Source organism: Scyliorhinus canicula, chromosome 31 (genome assembly GCF_902713615.1).
Source record: "Scyliorhinus canicula chromosome 31, sScyCan1.1, whole genome shotgun sequence".
Taxonomy (NCBI): Eukaryota; Metazoa; Chordata; class Chondrichthyes; order Carcharhiniformes; family Scyliorhinidae; genus Scyliorhinus; species Scyliorhinus canicula.
Window position 1 is genome coordinate 11833801 of NC_052176.1, and position 23692 is coordinate 11857492.

Here is a 23692-nt window from a genome sequence, read left to right on the forward strand (position 1 = left end):
GCATACAGGCTGCGGCATTACGGGGCCTGTGGGCCTGTGAATTTGCGAAGCGAGTGCTCTGGGCTGCGGGAGAGTTTGGAGTAGGAGTTTTCTTCACTAGGCAGACCCGGGCATAGTGTCCTTTGCGACCGCAGCTGCTGCAGGTCGCATTGCGGGCCGGGCAGTGCTGCCGTGGGTATTGGGGCTGCCCACAAAATTGGCACGCTGGCGCTCCATAGTGGCTGGGTGGCCGCACGGTGCAGGCCTGGGGCAGTCGCTGGTGGGGGGCCCATGATGGGGTTGCTTGGTCAGCGGGGAACGAGGTGAGGCTGCAGAATGAGACCTCCATGGTTGTAGCTAATTCTACGGTGTCCTCCAAGTTCTGGGCCCCTTTCTCAAGCAACCATTGGCGCACATAGTTGGACCTGAGCCCCGCCACGTATACATCCCGGACAGCGAGCTCCATATGTTGGCCGGCTGTTACACCCTGATAATTGCAGTCCCGAGCGAAGGCTTTTAAATTGCGCAGAAAGTCTTCCAGCGACTCCGCGGGGCGTTTGTGGCGGGTCGTAAAAATGTGGCGCGCGTAGTTGATGGGCCGTGCGTACATTCGATTGAGCATGGCCAGAGCCTCCGTATACGAGGTAGTACAGTTAAGTGTGTAGCGATACGATGGCTCACTCTTGCATCCAGTAGGCTGAATTTCTGCTCCTCCGTAGTTTCTGAAGTGCTTGATTCAGCCAGGTAGGCACTGAAACATCTGAGCCAGTGTAGAAAGATTTATTTTCCCTCTGCAGCCTGCGGGTCGAGTTCTAGTCTGTCAGGTTTGAGGGATTATATAGTAGTTTTCTTCAAGTTTTCTGAGACTATTAAATTGATGAGACCATCAATTCACAAGACACGTGATTGGAAGTAAACCGTGGTTTTAATAGTCTTACAACTAAGCCAGCCTGCGACAAGATGAACTGAGAGCAGGCTTATGACTGCGGAGCTTTATACTTCCGGTTAGTGGGAGGAGCCATGGGCGGAGCCAACGGTGGGGCCCAGTATAAACTCCTCATCTCCCCCTATGGGCAGAGCCGCGTAACGGCTCTTATACAGAGCCCACGAGGACACAATACATGTAATACAATACAGTGTGAATTATGAGGCATATAATTCACTACACTATCTCTCCCAATTTTTATTTACACTAATTGCAGCAATGTCGAAATTACCCCACGAGTTGCAGCATTTGGCTCAATGAAGTTGGCAGTTTCAGACTGTGACACCAGGGGTGCCTCTGTCATCATTTGAGAGCAGAGACGTGACGGCTGCTGCTGCTGTTACACCAGCAGGTGGCAGTGTCGCACCACAAACTACAAAGAGAACAGCAGGCTCCCATACTGACTGTGAAAGATCAGAATGTCTGTGCAGAAACTAATTGGACATGCCCCCTGTATCAATAATGAATAAACACTCCCATTCCCAGCATTCCATGCTTCAATCAGTGTATTTTATTTCACTAGAATTGTAAAATACATTTTAAATGAATTAAAGGTAAAACAGCAACAAAAGCGAGATCTGAGAGACACTCAGTGAGCAATTAGAAATCAGTGAGACGGCGAGAGAGAAATCCCATCAATCACACCCGGAATATTCTATTGGAGAGATTCTTGTCAGTGTGACCCTCGGTCACATCACCATCGCTTCATTGCAAGCTGGAGCTATGGGACGGTCTTGCACAGGCTTTGGTCATAACGCACAAACTTTGGGTTATGCTTGTCGTTATTCTCCTTGATGCACAGGGCAGCTGCAATGTCACAGTCACACAACTTCTGAACACATTCAGCATCGTGAGACATGACCGCCCCATCAGCTGAAAAAGAGGAGAGAACAACTAAATATACACAGTGTAAAATATGCACAGTAATATTTACATGGAAACACACACTGGAATATACACAGATTAATATACACACTGGAATATACACACATTAATATACACACTGGAATATACGCACATTAATATACACACTGGAATATACACACATTAATGTACACACTGGAATATACACACATTAATGTACACACTGGAATATACACACATTAATATACACACTGGAATATACACACATTAATGTACACACTGGAATATACAAACATTAATATACACACTGGAATATTCACACATTAATATACACACTGGAATATACACATTAATGTACACACTGGAATATACAAACATTAATATACACACTGGAATATACACATATTAATATACACACTGGAATATACACACATTAATATACACACTGGAATATACACACATTAATGTACACACTGGAATATACACACATTAATGTACACACTGGAATATACACACATTAATGTACACACTAGAATTTACACACATTAATATACACACTGCAATATACACACATTAATATACACACTGGAATATACACACATTAATGTACACACTGGAATATACACACTGGAATATACACACATTAATGTACACACTGTAATATACACACATTAATATACACACTGGAATATACACACATTAATATACACACTGGAATATACACACATTAATATACACACGAATATACACACATTAATATACACACTGGAATATACACACTGGAATATACACACATTAATATACACACTGGAATATACACACTGGAGTATACACACATTAATATACACACTGGAATAAACACACAATAATGTACACACTGGAATATACACACATTAATATACACACTGGAATATACACACATTAATATACACACTGGAATATACACACATTAATATACACACTGGAATATACACACATTAATATGCACACGAATATACACACGTTAATATACACACTGGAATATACACACATTAATATACACTCTGGACTATACATACATTTTTTGAAATAAATTTAGAGCATCCAATTATTTTTTTCCAATTAAGATGCAATTTAGCGTGGCCAATACACCTAGTCTGCACATTTTTGGGTTGTGGGGGTGAAACCCACGCAGACACGGGGAGAATGTGCAAAATCTACATGGAAAGTTCCGGGCCGAGTCTCTTTTTAAAAAAAATATTTTTATTCTCCTTTCTCACAATTTTTCTCCCGAATTTGCAGCCACCAACAACAAACAATAATCAAATATATCAAACCCCATAACAATAACAACGATCCCATCCTCCCACCAAACCCCAAACATCAGCCCGCATGTTAACATAAGCAAATGACAAAAAAGGAATCAGGGATTACCCATAGCCATCTTTAATATACACAGCCCCTCTCCCCCCACCCACCCATCCCACCCATCCATCCAGCCCCACCCCCCCCCCCCCCCAATGATCTTACTATTGGAAATGATCTTACTATTGGAAATCTATTATCACTGCTCTCAGCAGACTCTTGTAGCCACCTAAGATGGACACTGGGCTAACAAGATGGAGAACTGCTAAGACTGCAGGGAAAAAGCAGTTTAGCCAAGACAAGCAGTCTGCAAAGACTGATTAGCATTTTGCACGCAGCAAAACTAGTTTCTGGCCAGGTGGAAGATCTCAACCAAAGGTGTTAATAGCAAAACGCTTTGCATATTAATGAGGCAATCCAGATCTGGGCACACACAATGGCAACATTTGGGTTTGAATAGATACTTTAAGTGGATGTCCAGACAGAGCGGCACCAAAGGTATCCACCACAAAAGACCATAGAGACCGCCCCCTCCATCAAGAAGAGACCCTCACATTGGGGGATTCGAAAGATATCGATTGGGAGCTGATCCAATCGATACCTGAAGGTAAAAGCCCGCCCCAAAAAGGCACGGACATTGGGGGCCCTATAAAAGATAGACCCCCACACATGGTCCGGTCTGTTTTCGTGCTCCGGCTTTGACTTCGACCCAGAACTTCGACTTGAATCCTGACTCCAGCCGTTGAGCACCAGCCGCCGAACCGTAAGTGACAATACGACGCTCGCTACGCGAACCAGCCCCACTAGACCCCCAGCGACCAGCACACTCTCTGAAGGTTGCAGACCAAGATCGGAATGAAGGCCTCGCTCCCTGACCTTGCCTGTTCCTGTTTAGTTAAGTATTCTGATCGCTTAGTTTGGTTGTAGCTTAGTCCCTTAGCGTGTGCATGCGTATTTATTATATTTGTAATAATAAATACTAATCGTTTGGAACTTACTAATCGGTGTATCGTTTTATTACTTTGAACCTGACCTTGGAATATTTGTGAGGTGTTTATACGACACCTGGCGACTCCCGAGCTGAAAATACACATATAGAGCCTAGCAGTGTTAAGCACACAGCCTTTAAACGGAGGCGTGTTAATACACTCCAATAAACGCGAATTACACTCAAGTAAAACGTGCAACATTTAGTGGCGACATCCTGACGGGACACGGTTATAAGTGGTACCCCCACTCCGTCGAGGACCCTGAAATTTGAATTAGAAATCTGGTAAAGAAAAAGGAAAGAAATCACAAGTATTCAAGGTGTTCAAAGGAATAAACGTAATTCGGAAGTGTGTTTAGTGCATGCGTACTAACAGGGTTGTAAGGAAAACCTGAAAGCATTTTTGTTGCGACAAACTTTCGGTAGTTTTGTGAACGGAACATAGCGCAAGCCTTACCCGTTTCGTGAGACATAACCTCAACACCCCCTGTTCCAAATTAAAGTGAGTCAGAGAAAATGGCCATGCAGGCAATGGAACGCCTCATGAACCCAGAACGGTTTGTGGTCGCAGCGACCAGCAGTAGCCGAGTAGTTCAGTGTCCCGTGTGGGAGCTGGAACTCCGCAAGTATCTGCAAGGAAAGGGATGGCCCCTTTGGAAAGAATTCTGTTTGAATGAGGAGACAGGTCCCGGAAGTATAGGACATACTTGGTGGGAGAACCTCTCTCAAATTCACAAAAAAAATATGAGTAAAGCACGCAAGCCGATGGCGATTGTGTCCTGTTTGGCACAATTGCAAGGCACAGAGGAGGTCGTTCAGACGCTCCGGGCAGAACTAGAGGAGAGAAATCGAATGAGTAAAGTGGATGTCAGGGACATCGAAAAGGAAAATATGGATCTCAGAGAGAAGTTGGCAGAGAAAGGTAGAGAGGTGGATGATGCCAAGAGGGCACATCAGTCTTGTCTAGCCCATCTCAGCAGTTCCCAGACCCAGTACGAAAAGGCCTATCAGGACGTGCAACGTGCCGTCCTGATAAGAGAAGAATCAGAGAAGCAGGTAGAGGCTTTGCAGAGGCAATGCTCTGACCTTAAAGCAGCTTTGAGAGCACTCCATGCTGCCACCACAAAACAAAGGCAGAGTACTGTAGACCATGCGAAATGCAGGAAGCAGATTGCGGAGCTGCAATCGCTGCTTTCAGTACAAAATGGGTTTCAAAGCACCTTTGGAACCCAGTTAGATGAGGAGAATGCCCCAGACTGGAAAGAGTTAAGTGAGACAGCGCAGCGTTATGTTCAGGGAACATGTGCGCCAGCAGCGCAACAGAAAAGACAAGCACCCCAACCCCCCACAGATCAGATAATTACCGCACCAATGAATCCAGTCACCACCCAACGGAAAGCGACCACAGAAGGCGCACCCGATATCACCTACACCACCCCCTTAACTGTAACCCAACTAAGGGACGCGTGTGAAAAGATCACTCCGTTTCTCCCCACCGCAGACCCCCACCAATTTTTCGCAAAGGTAAAGCAACAGGCAACCATGTACGGCCTGGACGAAAGAGAGCAGGTTAAACTCACAGTTCTGAGTTTAGACCCATCGGTTGTAGCAGCCCTCCCCGACCCACAGAACGTTGGCGGAGGCACCCTAGAGGAAATGCACACCTCCATTTTAGATGCCATAGGGTATAATCGAGGTGACCCAGTAGAAGGACTTAATAAGTGCCGACAGAAGAAAACCGAGCACCCCACAGCATTCGCAGGAAGACTGTGGATCCATTTTAACGCAGTATTTGGCGATTTAAATAGAGCCCATTTGAACCGAGAAAATATGGTTAAATGGACGCGCACCATAATTTCTCATGCAACAGAAGCAGGACAGAGCGCTTGCAACAGCTATGACCCCTCAGAGGAAGCCCATAATGAGAAGTGGGTCCTGAAAAGATTTTCCCGCGCTTGGGAGCAATCAGTTCAGGGCAGAGGCAAAGTGAAATCCCCAGAAGAAGCTCAGGCTGCAGCAGACATACAGGCAGTGAGAGCGCACCAAAACCCCGCGTGGGTGAATGAAGGGAAGAACAGCCCTCCACAGAAGTCGCAGGAATGCTACAACTGTGGACAGTTAGGGCATTGGGCAAAAGAATATAACGCACCCCAGAGATCACAGAGAGGCCAGCAGACAGGCACTCTGAATCGCAATAAAGCCAAACCAATTCACAGTATAGGCGTACAGTCAGGACCCACCAATGTGGACGGAACGAACTGACGGTGTTCGGGCTCCCCCACTTGGGTCTGTGACACACTATGGGATCCATCTGGAAGACCGGTAGTCACGGCAAAGGTAAGAGGGAAGCCCATAGAGTTACTTTGGGACACAGGAGGGTCCCGCACCACAATTAACTCCACCACCACGGCACAGGCAGACACGTGGCCGACCACCTCCACCATCACACTTAGCGGGTTCACAGGACACTCGCAGCAGGGACATATCACAGCACCCGTAGCAATCCAGCTAGGGAACATTTCCACCAAACACCCAGTAGTTTTAGTAAATCTTCCCCGGACAGCAGAACACATCCTAGGGATAGATTTCATGAATGCACATAGCCTGTCGTTCGACCCAGTGAACCAGTGTGTCTGGCAAATGGCAAGATCGGACAGAGCACCCGCTACCCTCACAGTAGGAGACTACGCTAATAGGATTAGCGCAGTAGGAGACTATTCATTTGACTTGACTACACTAAACACGGACAGACAAGTTAAGGCAGTATTAAACAAACATAGGACAGCATTTGCCAGTCACCGGCACGACTGCGGCAGAATGACTGGACAAATTCACGTTACCGGACCTGACCCCAGACCACAGAAACAGTACAGATTTCCCCTAGAAGCAGAGGGAGAAATAGAGAAGGTAATAGGTAGCTTATTGGAGCAAGGTGTGCTTAGAACAGTAGCCTCGACCAATAATGCCCCTATTTGGCCAGTGAGAAAGCCCGACGGATCATGGCGTCTGACCATTGATTATCGGGAACTCAACAAAGTAACCCCAGCAGTAGCCCCCACGGTAGCAACAAGTCCCGAGACCATGCTCAAACAGGGACTCAACTCCAAATATTTCACGGTATTGGACATTAGCAATGGCTTCTGGTCAATCCCATTGGCAAAAGCGTGTCAGTACAAATTTGCCTTCACTTTCAAAACACAACAGTATACGTGGACATGCCTTCCACAAGGATTCCACAATTCCCCCTCCATTTTCCACCGACAGCTGGCGAATGGTTTAGAAAAATTTTCCCGCCCCGAATGTCTGGTACAGTATGTAGACGACCTACTACTGCAGACAGACACAAAGGCAGAGCACATTACGCTTCTGGCCGAACTCCTGGAACTTTTAACCTCAATTGGCTGTAAAGTTAACCCAACAAAGGCCCAGATTTTGGAACACAAAGTGATGTATTTGGGAACAGTCATCACACACGGCAAACGCGAGATCGAATTCAAAAGAATTGATTCGATTGTCAAATTGCCCCTTCCCCAGAATGTTTCAGCCCTCCGGTCGTTCTTAGGACTGGTTGGCTATTGTCGGAACCACATCGACGGATTCGCGACAAAGGCAGCCCCACTCTCAGACCTCCTTAAGAAAGGAGCCCCCTGGGAATGGCTTCTGCAGCATACAGAGGCCGTGGAAGAGTTAAAGAAAGCCCTTAGCGCTGCACCCGCGCTACAAGTCCCAGACCAACTTTCCCCCTATGCAATAGAGGTAGCGAGCACAGATCTGACCCTCTCGGCCGTGTTACTTCAGGAACGGCACGAGCAGCTAAGACCAGTGGCTTATGCCTCCCGACTGTTAGACCCAGTTGAACAAGGATTTTCAGCCTGCGAGAGGAACCTCCTTGCAGTTTTCTGGGCACTACAATACTTTTCTTACATTACCGGACTCAACCCCATCACCATTTTGACCGAGCACACCCCCACACAGTTACTCCTAGACGGTCGACTGAAGGACGGTTCAGTTAGCCAGATTAGGGCAGCTAGGTGGACACTACTTTTACAAGGACGGGACATTACGGTTAAACGGACCCGCACACACACATTTTTAGCCGACAACCTCCAATATCCAGGACAGCCCCATGAATGTGAAATTGTAGCACCCCTACACAACACAGGACCCTTCATAGCGAAGACACCCCCCAGGAAGATAGGGAACCCCAGACAAAGCCCCCAACACACAGACACGTGTGGACCACTGAGGATATACGTAGACGGTTCCTCCACGGTTTTAGAAGGTGAGCGTATCACAGGATGCGGCATCTATGTCGAGGACGCGCAGGGGCGCGCTCTCGAAGAGATAGCATTAAAATTACCAGGACATTTAGGCGCGCAGGCAGCAGAGCTCGCGGCCATAGCATACATAGTGGACCACCCCGATTCTTTCCCCAGCCCAGCGGACATATATTCGGACAGTCTATATGTCTGCAATAGTTTAACGGATTTTCTGCCCCTGTGGAGGACACGAGGTTTTGTCTCCGCAGATGGGAAACCCCTTCCATCAGCCCCTTTACTCCAACACATTTTAGAGAAAGCGAAGGACAGGACCTTCGGCATTATCAAAGTGAGAAGCCACCATAGGTCATCCCCCCCTGGGAATGTAAAAGCCGACGCACTGGCTAAGGCAGGTTCCAGACGAGGACACTTGTGGACACCCCCAGCTAGCGCACCAGCTAGCGCCCCTGTGAGCGCAGTTCAAGTCTCACAAACAGATATCAGGGATTTAGCTGAAGCACAGAAGCAGGATGAGGATCTCAGGGAGATTTTCAAAGGCAACTTTGTGCCCCAGTACGACAAGTTCAGACACGCACTGACCACACATGAGGGTGTGATCATAAAGGATCAGCTTTATGTGGTCCCGCAGCAGGACAGGAATGAAATGATTGCTTTGTTCCATGATGGGCACGGGCATCAAGGGATCGACGCAACCACGAGGCACCTCAGGCAGCTCTGTTGGTGGCCTAACCTAAGGACAGATGTAAGTCACTACATCGAGAATTGCCTTATTTGCGCCCAGAATAACCCGGAGAGGTATTCTAAAAAGGCACAACTTCGGCATACTCGACCAGTTAATGGCCCCTGGACAAACCTCCAGATCGACTTTATAGGACCATTGCCCCCTTGTAGGAATGGCTATAAATACGTTCTGGTGGTAATCGATACCTTTACCAAATGGGTAGAGGCATTCCCCTCTAGAACGAATACAGCTAGGACAGCTGCAAAGATCCTGACCCACCACATCTTCACGAGATGGGGTTTACCCCGAAGTATTGATTCGGACCAGGGATCTCACTTCACAGGACGGGTCATGAAGAACGTCCTGACAATATTTGGCATAAAACAAAACTTTCATATTGCGTATCACCCACAGTCCAGCGGGATTGTAGAGCGCATGAATCGGACCCTAAAATCCACACTTAGAAAAATGGTACAAGAAAACAACTCCACATGGGATTCAGTGCTCCCATTTGCACTCATGTTCATCAGAAATACAGTTTCAACTTCCACAGGATACGCACCACACACACTCATGACCGGACACCCTATGAAAGGTACAGAATTCCTTTTAGGACTGGACATGACTAGCCCCGAAGTGACGGCCCTCACACATGAAAAGGCAGTTAAAGACCTGGTTAAGACTGTGAGGTCTGCACAGATCGCAGCCGCAGTTCAACTAGGGAAACGGCGTAGACAACGCACAGCATGCTTTAACAAGACCATACACCCCACAGAATTCCAGGTTGGGCAACAGGTAATGCTATCTGTATATAACCCCAGCAGTTTTTTGGCACCAAAATATTCCGGCCCATATTCAATTTTGGATAAAATTAGCCCCTCAGTTTATAGGATAAAATATCCTAATGGTAAGACCGCGTGGTTCCATATCAACCAGTTAAAGGCATATGGAACACAGGCCAACCATGCACACCATGTCCTGCTAGACGCAGCAGAACACCTCACCCCACCCACTAGAGACACGTTTCCACCATCCCCCTCACAGACCAGTTCTTCATCGGACTCGCCCACGACTCCGCCCACTGACCACGACAGACCACGCCCCGAAACGCCCACAAGCTGCCGCAGCAGAGACAGCGATACAGACACTGACTCTGAGGACAGCCACAGCACACCACACTACAGCCCACACTGCAGCGACTATGACCCCGACTCCAGTGACCCCATGGAAGTCACTTACATTGAAAACCCAGACCCACCACCCGACCCCGACTACCCCGACAATACCCATTCATTTTTAGACCCAACACTCTGGCACAGGGACAATTCGTACCGACTTGTCCGCAATGACGTAAGTGACCCCCAGTCACACAATTCAAAGATATCATGCCTGATCCACACAAGGGTGTGGGATCCGGGAGAGCAGGACGACACAGTGTCTGAATCCCGATACGGCAACCCCTTCGTGACCCTGTTCACAGAGACAGAGGAAAAGTGAGGTGTCCAGATGATGTAAAATAGGAACCGCTTGAGGGAAGCGATGTCCTTTCTGATGGAACCTGCACGTATGTTTTGTTTGTCAGTTTATGTTTGTTTCCTTGTTAATATGTTAAGGGTTTGATTGCAGATCTTTTCAGCTGAAAAGATTGTGACCACCTCGCACGCACTTTAGCTTGTCCGCAGATACCTCTGAGAACTTTCTATGGTGAGCAGCTCACCTTATCGTCTAAAATGTCTGAAGCCCAGCTCATTTTTCAAAAGGAGCATCTTGGCTCCTCCCTTGTTTTTAGGTGCCCCTCTATTCGGCGAATAGAGGCTGCAAATCCACGGTAAACACATTCTTGCCCGTTTACTCCAGGTTACTCAGGCAGTGGACAAACGGCACTGAGGACCCGCCCTGTCTGAGAACCCACTTTGGTCAGCCAAGCTCGGGTATGGCACAGCACGCCCTACCCGGGGATCCCATTCAAATCGTACCCGTAGCGGCCCATACGCAACCCATTCGACCTTTTCTTTCAAAATTTGTTTTCATTTTTCGTTAGGCAGCCCTTAGGCCGCCATCCCACATGCTATTTACATCCAGGAACATTCGGATGGTAAATGAGCAAAGCCTGCGAGACGGCTCGCAGGAGAAAAGTTGTTAGGTGTATTCTGGTTCATAAATTTGCATTTTGAAAAAAAAAATGAGGGGAGTCACAGGGTGTGACTTGGCCAGTCATTTTAATGGGTCAATTGGAATTAGAGGACAGATACACTAACAAGTACGGATATTAAACTGTATTGACAGATACTGTGCTTGATCCCATAGCTTTCGAAGGACGAAAAAGGGTTCACAGCAAGGATCAGCCATACAGGAGGAAGAGAAAAAGAACGAAGAGAAGATGATGGAAGCCTACTTATTGCTCTTAAATGTTGTATTTGTTTATGTCAAAGCAAGACACGTTTCCCCCACAACCCCGCCGTAAATGTTTCACTCACAACAACTTCCCCGTGCTCAGCTCTGATCAGTGAAGTTCAGACCTGGTGACCTGGTACTCCATGTCATATGTGATTGAATCACTGCTAGTGATTGCAATCCTCTTCATCATCGTACAGACCCTCAGGTTGAGGAAGTGGAAGAGGAGAGCCTCCCGTTCCTGCCCCTCAACCATCTATGGAGTTCAATCTCCTATCTTCGGTTTCCACCAATCCCCCCCGCCCCTCAATGAATAAAGCACTGTGTGAATAAAATAAAATATACCCATGTATTATATTGTCCTGAACTCGACTGCCGAGTTAGGAAATGTTATGTGATGTGGTATGAATGGATGAGGTTTAGTCTGTAATGAAATGTTTAAGGTAAGATAAGGATAGTTGTGATAGGTAGAGGTTCCCGGTTTTTGGTAATGCATGTCCCCTTTGACATAGTGCCAAGTAGAGATGTCAGGTAAAAATTTTCTTCCCATAGTCAAGGACAGAGTAGACGCTCAGGAACTTGCCGAGGTCAGGGAACACAAAGAAGGCACCCAGAAGCACTCGAAGCAACGTGCATAGGTGATCCTTCACAATATTTTTGATTGTGAGGATCACAAGGAGGGAATGTAGCCACCTAAGGTGGACACTGGGCTAACAAGATGGAGAACTGCTAAGACTGCAGGGAAAAAGCAGTTTAGCCAAGACAAGCAGTCTGCAAAGACTGATTAGCATTTTGCAAGCAGCAAAACTAGTTTCTGGCCAGGTGGAAGATCTCAACCAAAGGTGTTAATAGCAAAACGCTTTGCATATTAATGAGGCAATCCAGATCTGGGCACACACAATGGCAACATTTGGGTTTGAATAGATACTTTAAGTGGATGTCCAGACAGAGCGGCACCAAAGGTATCCACCACAAAAGACCATAGAGAACGCCCCCTCCATCGAGGAGAGACCCTCACATTGGGGGATTCGAAAGATATCGATTGGGAGCTGATCCAATCGATACCTGAAGGTAAAAGCCCGCCCCAAAAAGGCACGGACATTGCGGGCCCTATAAAAGATAGACCCCCACACATGGTCCGGTCTGTTTTCGTGCTCCGGCTTTGACTTCGACCCAGAACTTCGACTTGTATCCTGACTCCAGCCGTTGAGCACCAGCCGCCGAACCGTAAGTGACAATACGACGCTCGCTACGCGAACCAGCCCCACTAGACCCCCAGCGACCAGCACACTCTCTGAAGGTTACAGACCAAGATCGGAACGAAGGCCTCGCTCCCTGACCTTGCCTGTTCCTGTTTAGTTAAGTATTCTGATCGCTTAGTTTAGTTGTAGCTTAGTCCCTTAGCGTGTGCATGCGTATTTATTATATTTGTAATAATAAATACTAATCGTTTGGAACTTACTAATCGGTGTATCGTTTTATTACTTTGAACCTGACCTCGGAATATTTGTGAGGTGTTTATACGACACCTGGCGACTCCCGAGCTGAAAATACACATATAGAGCCTAGCAGTGTTAAGCACACGGCCTTTAAACGGAGGCGTGTTAATACACTCCAATAAACGCGAATTACACTCAAGTAAAACGTGCAACACTCTTCAACATTCTCCCTTACTGTTCAGACAGGAGTTCATTTGAGAATTAAAATTAACTATGAGAAGATTTTTGTTAAGCAAGTTCGATGCTATCCAGTTCTTGAAAGTGCATAATAAATAGTGGGCATGAATTGTAGAACCCCTCCGAGCTTCCCCTCAGTTCGAACTTAACCTTCTCAAGGGTCAAGTATTGCAACAGGACCCCCTGCCACGCCAGGGCACAGGGTGGAGAGACTGCTCTCAATCCCACAGGATCCACCTTCGGGTGATCAACGAGGCAAAGGCTATAATATCTGCCTCCGCACCCGTTTCCAACCCTGGATAGTCTCTTGAACATTCCCAATTTTAATTTGTTCACCATTGGTGGACGTGTCTTCAGGTGTCTGGGCCCCAAGTTCCGAAATTCCCTCCCTCCACCTTTCCGACTCTATTCAGACATTCCTTAAAACATCTTTAACAAAAGCTTTTGGTCAGCCACTTTGGATGTTTCATTACTCTGAAGGCACCACATAAATATAAGTTGTTGTTATACCTTACTGATGTTGAACTATTGAGGGAAGGGAGAGGACAGGGAGTCAGAGCAACTTCCCGAGGCCAACATCGATTTTGTTTGGTGTTTACTTACCGCACTGGGGAATTCCATTTTCACAAGTTGAATGGTACCACACCAATTTTCCATCACATCCCGTCCTTCCAGCTTCTCTGTAACAGTCTTCGTGCACTTGACAGCATCTGAGTGGGTGACAAACAGGAGATATCATTTCAGATGTAAGTTTTTCATGGAGAGACTGAAACTCAGTCAGGGGATTAATGATTCCAAACAAGCCTCAGATTGGGTTCCCAACTCTGAAGAATTGTCCTGGAGTTTTCAGGAATTAAAGATGAATCCTCAGGGAACTCATTTCACATAACTGAGGGGAAAAGGACATTGCTGCCCTTTAACAACATGGTGTTCTCCTATTTTATTTCAATGCATTTGTTCATTGGAGGGAAACTGGTGGTAGGAGGGAAAAGCTGTTTCTGAAAAAACACCCAATCAGATGACAAAGAGTCTGTTCCCTTTCCAATTGGTTTGGAAAGGTGGGCACCCCGAGATTGGACATGTCAGACCAATGGCAGCATGGAGCTGGGATGTTTGAGGTGGGAGGTGATATCATGAACACGCCAGGAACATGTTGAATTATTCTTGGCATCAACATTGGGGCAGCACGGTAGCACAGTGGTTTGCACTATGGCTTCACAGCTCCAGGGTCCCAGGTGCGATTCCTGGCTTGGGTCACTGCCCGTGTGGAGTCGACATGTTCTCTCTGTGTCTGCGTGGTTTTCCACCGGCTTATCCGGTTCCCTCCCACAAGTCCTCGATGTGCTGTTGGGTACTTTTGACATTCTGAATTCTCCCCGTGTACCCGAACAGGCGCCGGAATGAGCGACTACGGGCTTTTCGCAGTAACTCCATTGTATTGTGACAACAAAGCTTACTCTTATTAAACCAATATTTTGTGAAAGAACACGGAGCCCAGCCCCTAACAAATATGGATGCCAGCCAACAACAAACATGGAGCACTGCCCACAATGAACATGGAGCGCTGCCTCCAACAAACATGGCCCGCTGCCCCCAACAAACATGTAGCGCTGCCCCCAATAAACATGTAGCGCTGCCCCCAACAAACATGGAGCGCTGCCCCCAACAAACATGGAGCGCTGCCCCCAACAAACATGGAGTGCTGCCCCCAACAAACATGGAGCGCTGCCCCCAACAAACATGGCCCGCAGCCCCCAACAAACATGGAGTGCTGCCCCCAACAAACATGGAGCGCTGCCCCCAACAAACATGGAGTGCTGCCCCCAACAAACATGGAGCGCTGCCCCCAACAAACATGGCCCGCTGCCCCCAACAAACATGGAGTGCTGCCCCCAACAAACATGGAGCACTGCCCCCAACAAACATGGAGCCCTGCCCCCAACAAACATGGAGCGCTGTCCCCAACAAACATGGAGCGCTGCCCCCAACAAACATGGAGCCCAGCCCCCAACAAACATGGAGCGCTGCCCCCAACAAACATGGAGCGCTGCCCCCAACAAACATGTAGCGCTGCCCCCAACAAACATGGAGCCCTGTCCCCAACAAACATGGAGCCCTGCCCCCAACAAACATGGAGTGCTGCCCCCAACAAACATGGCCCGCTGCCCCCAACAAACATGGAGTGCTGCCCCCAACAAACATGTAGCGCTGCCCCCAACAAACATGGAGCGCTGCCCCCAACAAACATGGAGAACTGACCCCAACAAACATGGAGTGCTGCCCCCAACAAACATGGAGAACTGACCCCAACAAACATGGAGCGCTGCCCCCAACAAACATGTAGCGCTGCCCCCAACAAACATGGAGCGCTGCCCCCAACAAACATGGAGCGCTGCCCCCAACAAACATGGAGTGCTGCCCCCAACAAACATGGCCCGCTGCCCCCAACAAACATGGAGCGCTGCCCCCAACAAACATGGCCCGCTGCCCCCAACAAACATGGAGTGCTGCCCCCAACAAACATGGAGCGCTGCCCCCAACAAACATGGAGCGCTGCCCCCAACAAACATGGAGCACTGCCTGCAACAAACATGGAGCGCTGCCCCCAACAAACATGGAGTGCTGCCCCCAAGAAACATGGCCCGCTGCCCCCAACAAACATGGAGCGCTGCCCCCAACAAACACAGAGCGCTGCCCACAATGAACATGGAGCACTGCCCCCAACAAACATGGCCCGCTGCCCCCAACTAACATGGAGCGCTGCCCCCAACAAACATGGAGTGCTGCCCACAATGAACATGGAGCACTGCCCCCAACAAACATGGCCCGCTGCCCCCAACAAACATGGAGCGCTGCCTAAAATGAACATGGAGCACATCCCTCATCAAAGATGGAGAACGGACTTCCGTTGGCGACCATGCTGTGAAAGGTCGCACATTTAGCAGCTCCTGCTCTTGGTGGTTTTCTTAGCTAATGAGCCAATTATTTTTTTTTTCCAATTAAGGGGCAATTTAGCGTGGCCAATCCACCTACTTTGCACATTTTTGGGTTGTGGGGGCGAAACCCAGGCAGACACGGGGCGAACGTGCAAACTCCACACGTACAGTGACCCAGAGCCGGGATCGAACCTGGGACCTCAGCGCCGTGAGGCGGTTGTGCTAACCACTAGGCCACTGTGCTGCCCCGGTGGTTTTCTTAACGGCTTTTAACCTGGATTTTCGCAGAAATTATTTCTAACATAAGTGGATTAAAGTAGAGTAAGAAGTCTTACAACATCAAGTTATAGTCCAACATGTTTGTTTCAAACACTAGCACACAAGTGGATTAAAGTGAGTGGAGGAGAAGGCGACTCCTATCCTATGGATCTACGCTCAAAAAGTAATCACAAAAGAAGGGATTAAAAGCTGGTTGGAGGTGAGGATCTGAGCTTGGTGGCTGCAATGGCAGAGAAGCGAGGTCCGGCCCCACCGGCCCAATGGACGATGGATCAGTTGGTTACAGGCCTGGATGAGACGTTTGCCTGGCACCGTAAGGAGTGTGCGAGGACCTAACCAAGGTGGTAGCCTCGATTAAGGAGGCTGTCGACAGGATGGAGGTGACAGTGACGGCCCAGGGACAGTCGATCCAAAATCTACAGGAGTAGGCGACGGAGCAAGAGGAGCAGTCCACTGGGATGGCCCTGCAAATTGGCATTTTACAGGATCGGGAAAAGCGGCTGCTGGAAAAGGTGGAAGACCTGGAGAATCGTTCCCGCAGGCAGAACATTCAGATGGTCGGTCTGCCAGAGGGAAAGGAAGGATCGGATGCCGGTGCGGATGTTGTGAAGGTGTTCCAGAAAATGATGGGGGCAGAGGCGTTCGACAGGCCGTTGGAGGTGGACTGGGCTCAAGGGCACTGATACACAAGCCCCAGGGTCATGAGCCTCCGAGGGCATTGGTGGTGAGGCTGCATCGATTCCTGGACAAAGAAAGCATCATGAGATGGGCAAGGGAGACAAAACGGTTCGGATGGGAAGAAATTGAGATCCGGTTTGACCAAGACTTGGGAGCAGAACTTGCTGAGAGGAGGATGAGTTTTAATAAAGTTAAAGTGGCCATGTATGCGAAGGGAATAAAATCTGCACTGCTCTACCCGGCCCGTCTTTGGGTAACTGTGGTAGTCACCACTGTTGTATATAGAACACATATGAGATGTAATACAGTAAGGCTCCTGTACTACAGGTACGGGGTAGATTCCTACTGGCTCTGCCCAGTAGGCTGAGTATAAATGTGTGTGCTCACCGAGCTGCTGCTGGAGGCAGCACATCTCTGCGTAATAAAGCCTTGATTACTCTCTACTCTCGTCTCGCTGTAATTGATAGTGCATCAATTTATTATGCAGAGATTTTACAGCAATGGACCTTCACATCAAGCCAGATCGCCTGCAGCTGCACCCTCAAGCAGACACCACATCGGCCTTCGACCACTGGCTAACTTGCTTTGAAACCTACACCGGATCAGCGACAGAACCACCCTCAGAGGCACAGAAACTACACATCCTGTACACACGGTTGAGCTCTGATATTTTTCCTCTTATCTGGGACGCGCCCAACTTCACTGAGGCCATGGTGCTTCTGAAAGAGAACTACACACGGCCGATCAACAAACTCTATGCCAGGCACCTCCTGTCCACACGGCAACAACTCCCCGGTGAGTCAGTGGAAGATTTCTGGCGTGCACTGCACGTCCTGGCGAGGAACTGCGATTGCCAGGCAGTTTCGTCTGTTTAACATTCCAAACTCCTAATCAGTGATGCTTTCGTTACGGGCATAGGGTCGGCGTACATCCGCCAGCGTCTCGGAGAAGGGGGTATGCTCGACCCCGCGGCGGTCAAGAAACATGCGACCTCGCTAATGGTTCCCTCCCGTAATGTACAAGCGTATACCCCCGAGGGCAAGCGACCCCTAATGGACATCGTGGACCCCACCAACGACCGCCCCCAGCCAACCGCAAGCCTGCGCCATGTGGCAGCCAGCCAATCTGGGGGGGGGGGCCCAAGTGCTATTTCTGTGGGCATACAGATCACCCCCGCCAGTGCTGCCCGGCGCGGAGCGCACTCTGCAAGGCCTGCGGGAAGTAAGGACATTTCACTGCGGTGTGCCAGGCCCGGTCGCTCACCGCTGTAACCAGCCCCATTGTTCCTGCACACACCCCCATGTGCGACCCGTGGGCGCTGCCATTTTCGCTCCCGCAAACCACGTGCGGTGTGTAGAATCAGACCATGTGCCACATTGGCTAGACCTACACGGGAAATTCTCAGCGCCCACAGTGCAGGCGAGATGCAGGGCTGTTAGCAGACGCCAAGATATGTGAGTGAGAGACCCCGGGAGAGACCGCGGCTGGGGTGGTGTGGGAGGCATTGAAAGCGGTCATCAGAGGGGAATATATTTTGATTCAGTCCCATAGGGAAAGGTTTGAATGGGCGGAGCTGGACAGGCTGGTAGGATGATCCGGGGGCCATGGGGGGGAGGGAATGTAATGTCCTGGCTTTCTCCTCCCTGGTGGCCCAGAGATGGATTTTGCTGGGATGAAGGGACTCGGAGCCCCCAAAGTCAGGTGTGTGGGTCAGCGATATGGCACGGTTCCTCAGCCTGGAACAAATCAAGTTCACCTTGAGAGGATCAACTCAGGGGTTCGCCCAGAGATGGCAGCCGTTCATCCACTTCTTCAAAGAAAACTGAACGTCAGCAGTAACAATTGCAGCAACACATCCCCACTTCCATACTCGCAACCTCTCGCAATGAAGGCCAACATACCATTCGCCTTCTTTACCACCATGCATGCTTACCTTCAGCGAATGGTGCATAAGGACACGCAAGTCCCACTGCACACTCCCCTTTCCCGATTTACAACCATTCGGGTAGTAATCTGCCTTCCTGTTTTTGCTTCCAAAATGAATAACCTCACACTTATCCAAATTTTACGACATCTGCCATTGGGTTGCCCACTCGCCCAACCTGTCCAGATCTTGCTGTAGGATTCCTGCATCCCCGCCACAATTGTCATCTGTTAATATCTGAGATATATAAACGGCCATATCCACCGCCTCTACAAGGCTTATCGTCTCAGCAGCCAAAGTGCTTTTGACCACTTTCCTTATTTTCTTTGATCCCACACAAAAGGGCAACATTTACCATTATTTCCCAAAAGGAAAATTATAAAACCTCCTGCGCTTGAAACCCTATCATATAAATTTGCATAGGATGCATCACTACAAACGATGAGTTTGAGGTGCCGACAGTCATCTAAAACAGGGGACCTCTTGCATTTTTAGTTTGACCAACGCTTTATTTGTTCTCATTATGTCTTCCAATTTGGGATCATTCATTTTTGTACTCAACTCTAAGACATCAAAACTCACGTCCGGTCTAGTCTGTCAACCGAACCAATTCAGTGCCCAATTAAACTTCGCAGTTGCTTTTTTTCCATCTTTCAAACCGCTGTGTTAAACCCGACTACGACTAATTGCTATTGGGCTGATGCTCTCCAAATAAGATTGCTGACGGAAAGTTGCTCCTAACTTAGTCTGTCCAATTTCCAGTTCAACATATTTAAATGAACCGGAAGCCGGACTTTCAACCCTGAATTCTTTCCTCAAACCAGAGATTCCAATAGCTTCGAAATCACTAGTCCCACCCCACAAAAAAAATCATCGACATGCATCATAAAGATGCCAGAAAGATTTCCTTTATAGTGCCAGTAAAACATTGCCGGATCTGCTTTGAACTGGCAATAGCCTAACTTTAACAAAACTGACCTTTCAAAAAAATACCAGACTTTAGATGCATAATTTAATCCATCTACACATTTGTTCAACTTCCAGAGTACCCCTCCTGTGCTAAAAGGCAGCTTTTATATCTATAGATTTGCATTCCCATGCCTTTGTGGCTAACAGAGCCAAGAAGATCTTTAAAATAACCTTTGCTGCCGTAGGTGAATCTACCCTTTCAGTCCTGATCTTCTAAGTTTTCTTCAAATCCCTTGCCACAAGCCTAGCTTTGGCCTTATAAGTTCCATCCGGAAGAACCTTTTCCATGCAAATCCATCTGTGGGATAGAGCTCTTTGTCCCCTATCCGGTACTTCCGTGTGTACCCCAAATTCACTCCAACTATGCAGTTCTTGCTGTTTGGCGTCTTTGATAACTTTTTTATTGAATTTATTGGAGGCCACCAAAATCTCACATGCATGTGCGCTTCTACTCCTCGTAGCATTCATAGTCTTACCCATGTTCCGAGGACTTGACAAACTACCTCCCCTCTCCCGCCTGGTATTTAGTTCTGCACTGCTACTGCTTGACATTTCCCTTCTGCTGTGGGATGTCCTTTTAATAGTTCTCGATTTTTTTCCTGTGAACCTGTTCACTATCTGATATACTATCTGAACTGGCTCTTCATTTCTGGTGCTCCATTTTTGAACTTTGTGTTCCCAATCCATTGTCTTGCCACCATCCCCTGTATGCTGTACTTTCAACCAGTGTTTATTCTTTCCAGTGGCATTCCTTGCTCTACTAATAATAGTTGCATCCTTCCATTGACTAGATCTTTCAGGCAAGTATGTCACTTTTGTACCAACCATTGGCAGTTGTCCTTTCGGAAAAATGACCTGTTCTAATTCATCAGGAGTATTGTGTTCCTCTACAGAAACCCTGTCCATATCAGTAAACTGCTCCTCATAGTTCTGTAACACATGGATATCAGATGACCCTGGTTCCTCATCATGTCTGTCTGCTCTGTCTAAATTTGAAAATTTGTAATCTGTACCCATTATCTTTGATGAATGTACCCGGACAGTTTGATTACCATGTTGCAAATTTATTGTTTTGCCATCTATGCCTTTGATCTTCCCCGTTCATTAAAATTGTCTCTCTGATAGTATACTATGTCTCCTTGCTGAAAAACGGTATTTGATGGCCGTACATTATGCCTCAAAGCTCTGCGAATTCTTTCAGAGACTTCTGCTTCGAAAAGAGCTTTTCTGCTGCTATGTAATGCATTTAAAAGCCCAGCAAAGGCCGAGCTAATTGTAGCCCCTTCACAAGCTGGAGGCTGGTCATCCAAAATGGATGGAATTTAAGGATTTTTACCAAACATTAATTGATAGGGGCATTCACCCCAAACATCTGCAACAAATTCTTTGCATGTACCACCCCTGCTGAAGCTGAATGTAACTCATAATTCGGTCTATCTGCCAAAATTTTCCGGAGCATGTCATCTATTACTGCATGGTTTCTTTCACACACACCATTACTAGATGGGGTTTCCGCAGCGGTATTCATAACAGTGATATTCACATTTTCACACATATCCCGAAACTCATCATTAGCAAATTCTCCCCCGTTGTCTGTGAGGAATTTTGCAGGGGGCCCAGTCCTGTCCCTGTCCATTTTTCTACCATCTGGTCCAGGATTACTCTCTTTTCTTTACTTCGTACAATGGTTGATTGACTAAATCTGGTTGCGAAATTGACAAAATGCCAAATAAACATATTGTAATGGTGTCCTTCTGTACTTCCCATAAAACTCACAGTGATCACTAACCTTACCCCTTACCCCTGCATCCTTTAATAATTTTTCAGCCTCCGAGGAGATGGATGCACAAATTGCCAGTGCAGTTTTAATACAACAAGCTTTCTATCAGCTAAACTGATTTCCAACTGCCAATTACACTACCTTAACAACTGCACCTGAAATATTATTTGTCAGTAATGGCATACAATAGTGTACCGACTGTGTAAATTGTAAGTCCACCGTCTTTCCACAAACTGTTGCCTTATCCTGTTCCATATCCAGTTTCATGTGTGCGTTCTTCATCGATGGTCTGCTCATAGAACATAGAACATTACAGCGCAGTACAGGCCCTTCGGCCCTCGATGTTGCGCTGACCTGTGAAACCACTCTAAAACCCATCTACACTATTCCCTTATCGTCCATATGCCTATCCAATGACCATTTAAATGCCCTTAGTGTTGGAGAGTCCACTACTGTTGCAGGCAGGGCATTTCCCTCCCTTACTACTCTCTGAGTAAGGAACCTACCTCTGACATCTGTCCTATATCTATCCCCCCTCAATTTAAAGCTATGTCCCCTCATGCTAGACATCACCATCTGAGGAAAAAGGCTCTCACTGTCCATCCTATCTAATCCTCTGATCATCTTGCATGCCTCAATTAAGTCCCCTCTTAACCTTCTCTCTAACGAAAACTGCCTCTAGTCCTTCAGCTTTCCCTCATAAGATCTTTCCTCCATACCAGGCAACATCCTGGTAAATCTCCTCTGCACCCTTTCTAATGCTTCTGAATCCTTCCTATAATGAGGCGACCAGAACTGTACGCAATTCTCCAAATGCGGCCGTACTAGAGTTTTGTACAACTGCAACTTGACCTTCGTGCTCCGAAACTCAATCCCTCTACCAATAAAAGTTAACACATCATACAACTTTCTTAACAACCCTATCAACCTGGGTGGCAACTTTCAGCGATCTATGTAAGGGCTGGTTTAGCACACTGGGCTAAATCGCTGGCTTTTAAAGCAGACAAAGGCAGGCCAGCAGCATGGTTCAATTCCCGTACCAGCCTCCCAGAATAGGCGCTGGAATGTGGCGATGAGAGGCTTTTCACAGAAACTTCATAGAGTCATAGAATTTACAGTTCTGAAGGAGGCCATTCGGCCCATCGAGTCTGCACTGTCTCTTGGAAAGAGCACCCTACCCAAGGTCAACACCTCCACCCTATCCCCATAACCCAGTAACCCCACCGAATACTAAGGGCAATTTTGGACACTATGAGCAATTTATCATGGCCAAACCACCTAACCTGCACATCTTTGCACTGTGGGAGGAAACTGGAGCACCCAGAGGAAACCCATGCACACACCGGGAGGATGGCTAGGGAAATTGCAGATGCACTAGTGATAATTTACCGAAATTCACTAGACTCTGGGGTGGTCCCGGTGGATTGGAAATTAGCAAACGTGACGCCACTGTTTAAAAAAGGAGGTAGGCAGAAAGCAGGAAATTATAGGCCAGTGAGCTTAACTTCGGTAGTAGGGAAGATGCTGGAATCTATCATCAAGGAAGAAATAGCGAGGCATCTGGATAGAAATTGTCCCATTGGGCAGACGCAGCATGGGTTCGTAAAGGGCAGGTCATGCCTAACTAATTTAGTGGAATTTTGTGAGGACATTACCAGTGCAGTAGATAACGGGGAGCCGATGGTTGTGGTATATCTGGATTTCCAGAAAGCCTTTGACAAGGTGCCACATAAAAGGTTGCTACAAAAGATAAAGATGCATGGCATTAAGGGTAAAGTAGTAGCATGGATAGAGGATTGGTTAATTAATAGAAAGCAAAGAGTTGGGATAAATGGGTGTTTCTCTGGTTGGCAATCAGTAGCCAGTGGTGTCCCTCAGGGATCCGTGTTGGGCCC

At 47.7% G+C, this 23692-nt stretch overlaps 1 protein-coding gene across 1 annotated transcript in view; it reads right to left on the reverse strand.

The window, feature by feature from the left end:
* Positions 1-1452: 1452 nt before the first annotated feature.
* The window catches only part of LOC119958883 (basic phospholipase A2 PA-15-like), a 30331-nt gene continuing 8091 nt past the window's right edge, over positions 1453-23692 (reverse strand). Inside the window, exons 3-4 of the mRNA XM_038787397.1 lie at positions 13835-13941; positions 1453-1837 (exon numbers count right to left, since the gene is read on the reverse strand). Coding sequence (XP_038643325.1) covers positions 1686-1837; positions 13835-13941 — 259 coding nt within the window. The 3' untranslated portion in view covers positions 1453-1685. The remainder of the gene's footprint in view (positions 1838-13834; positions 13942-23692) is intronic.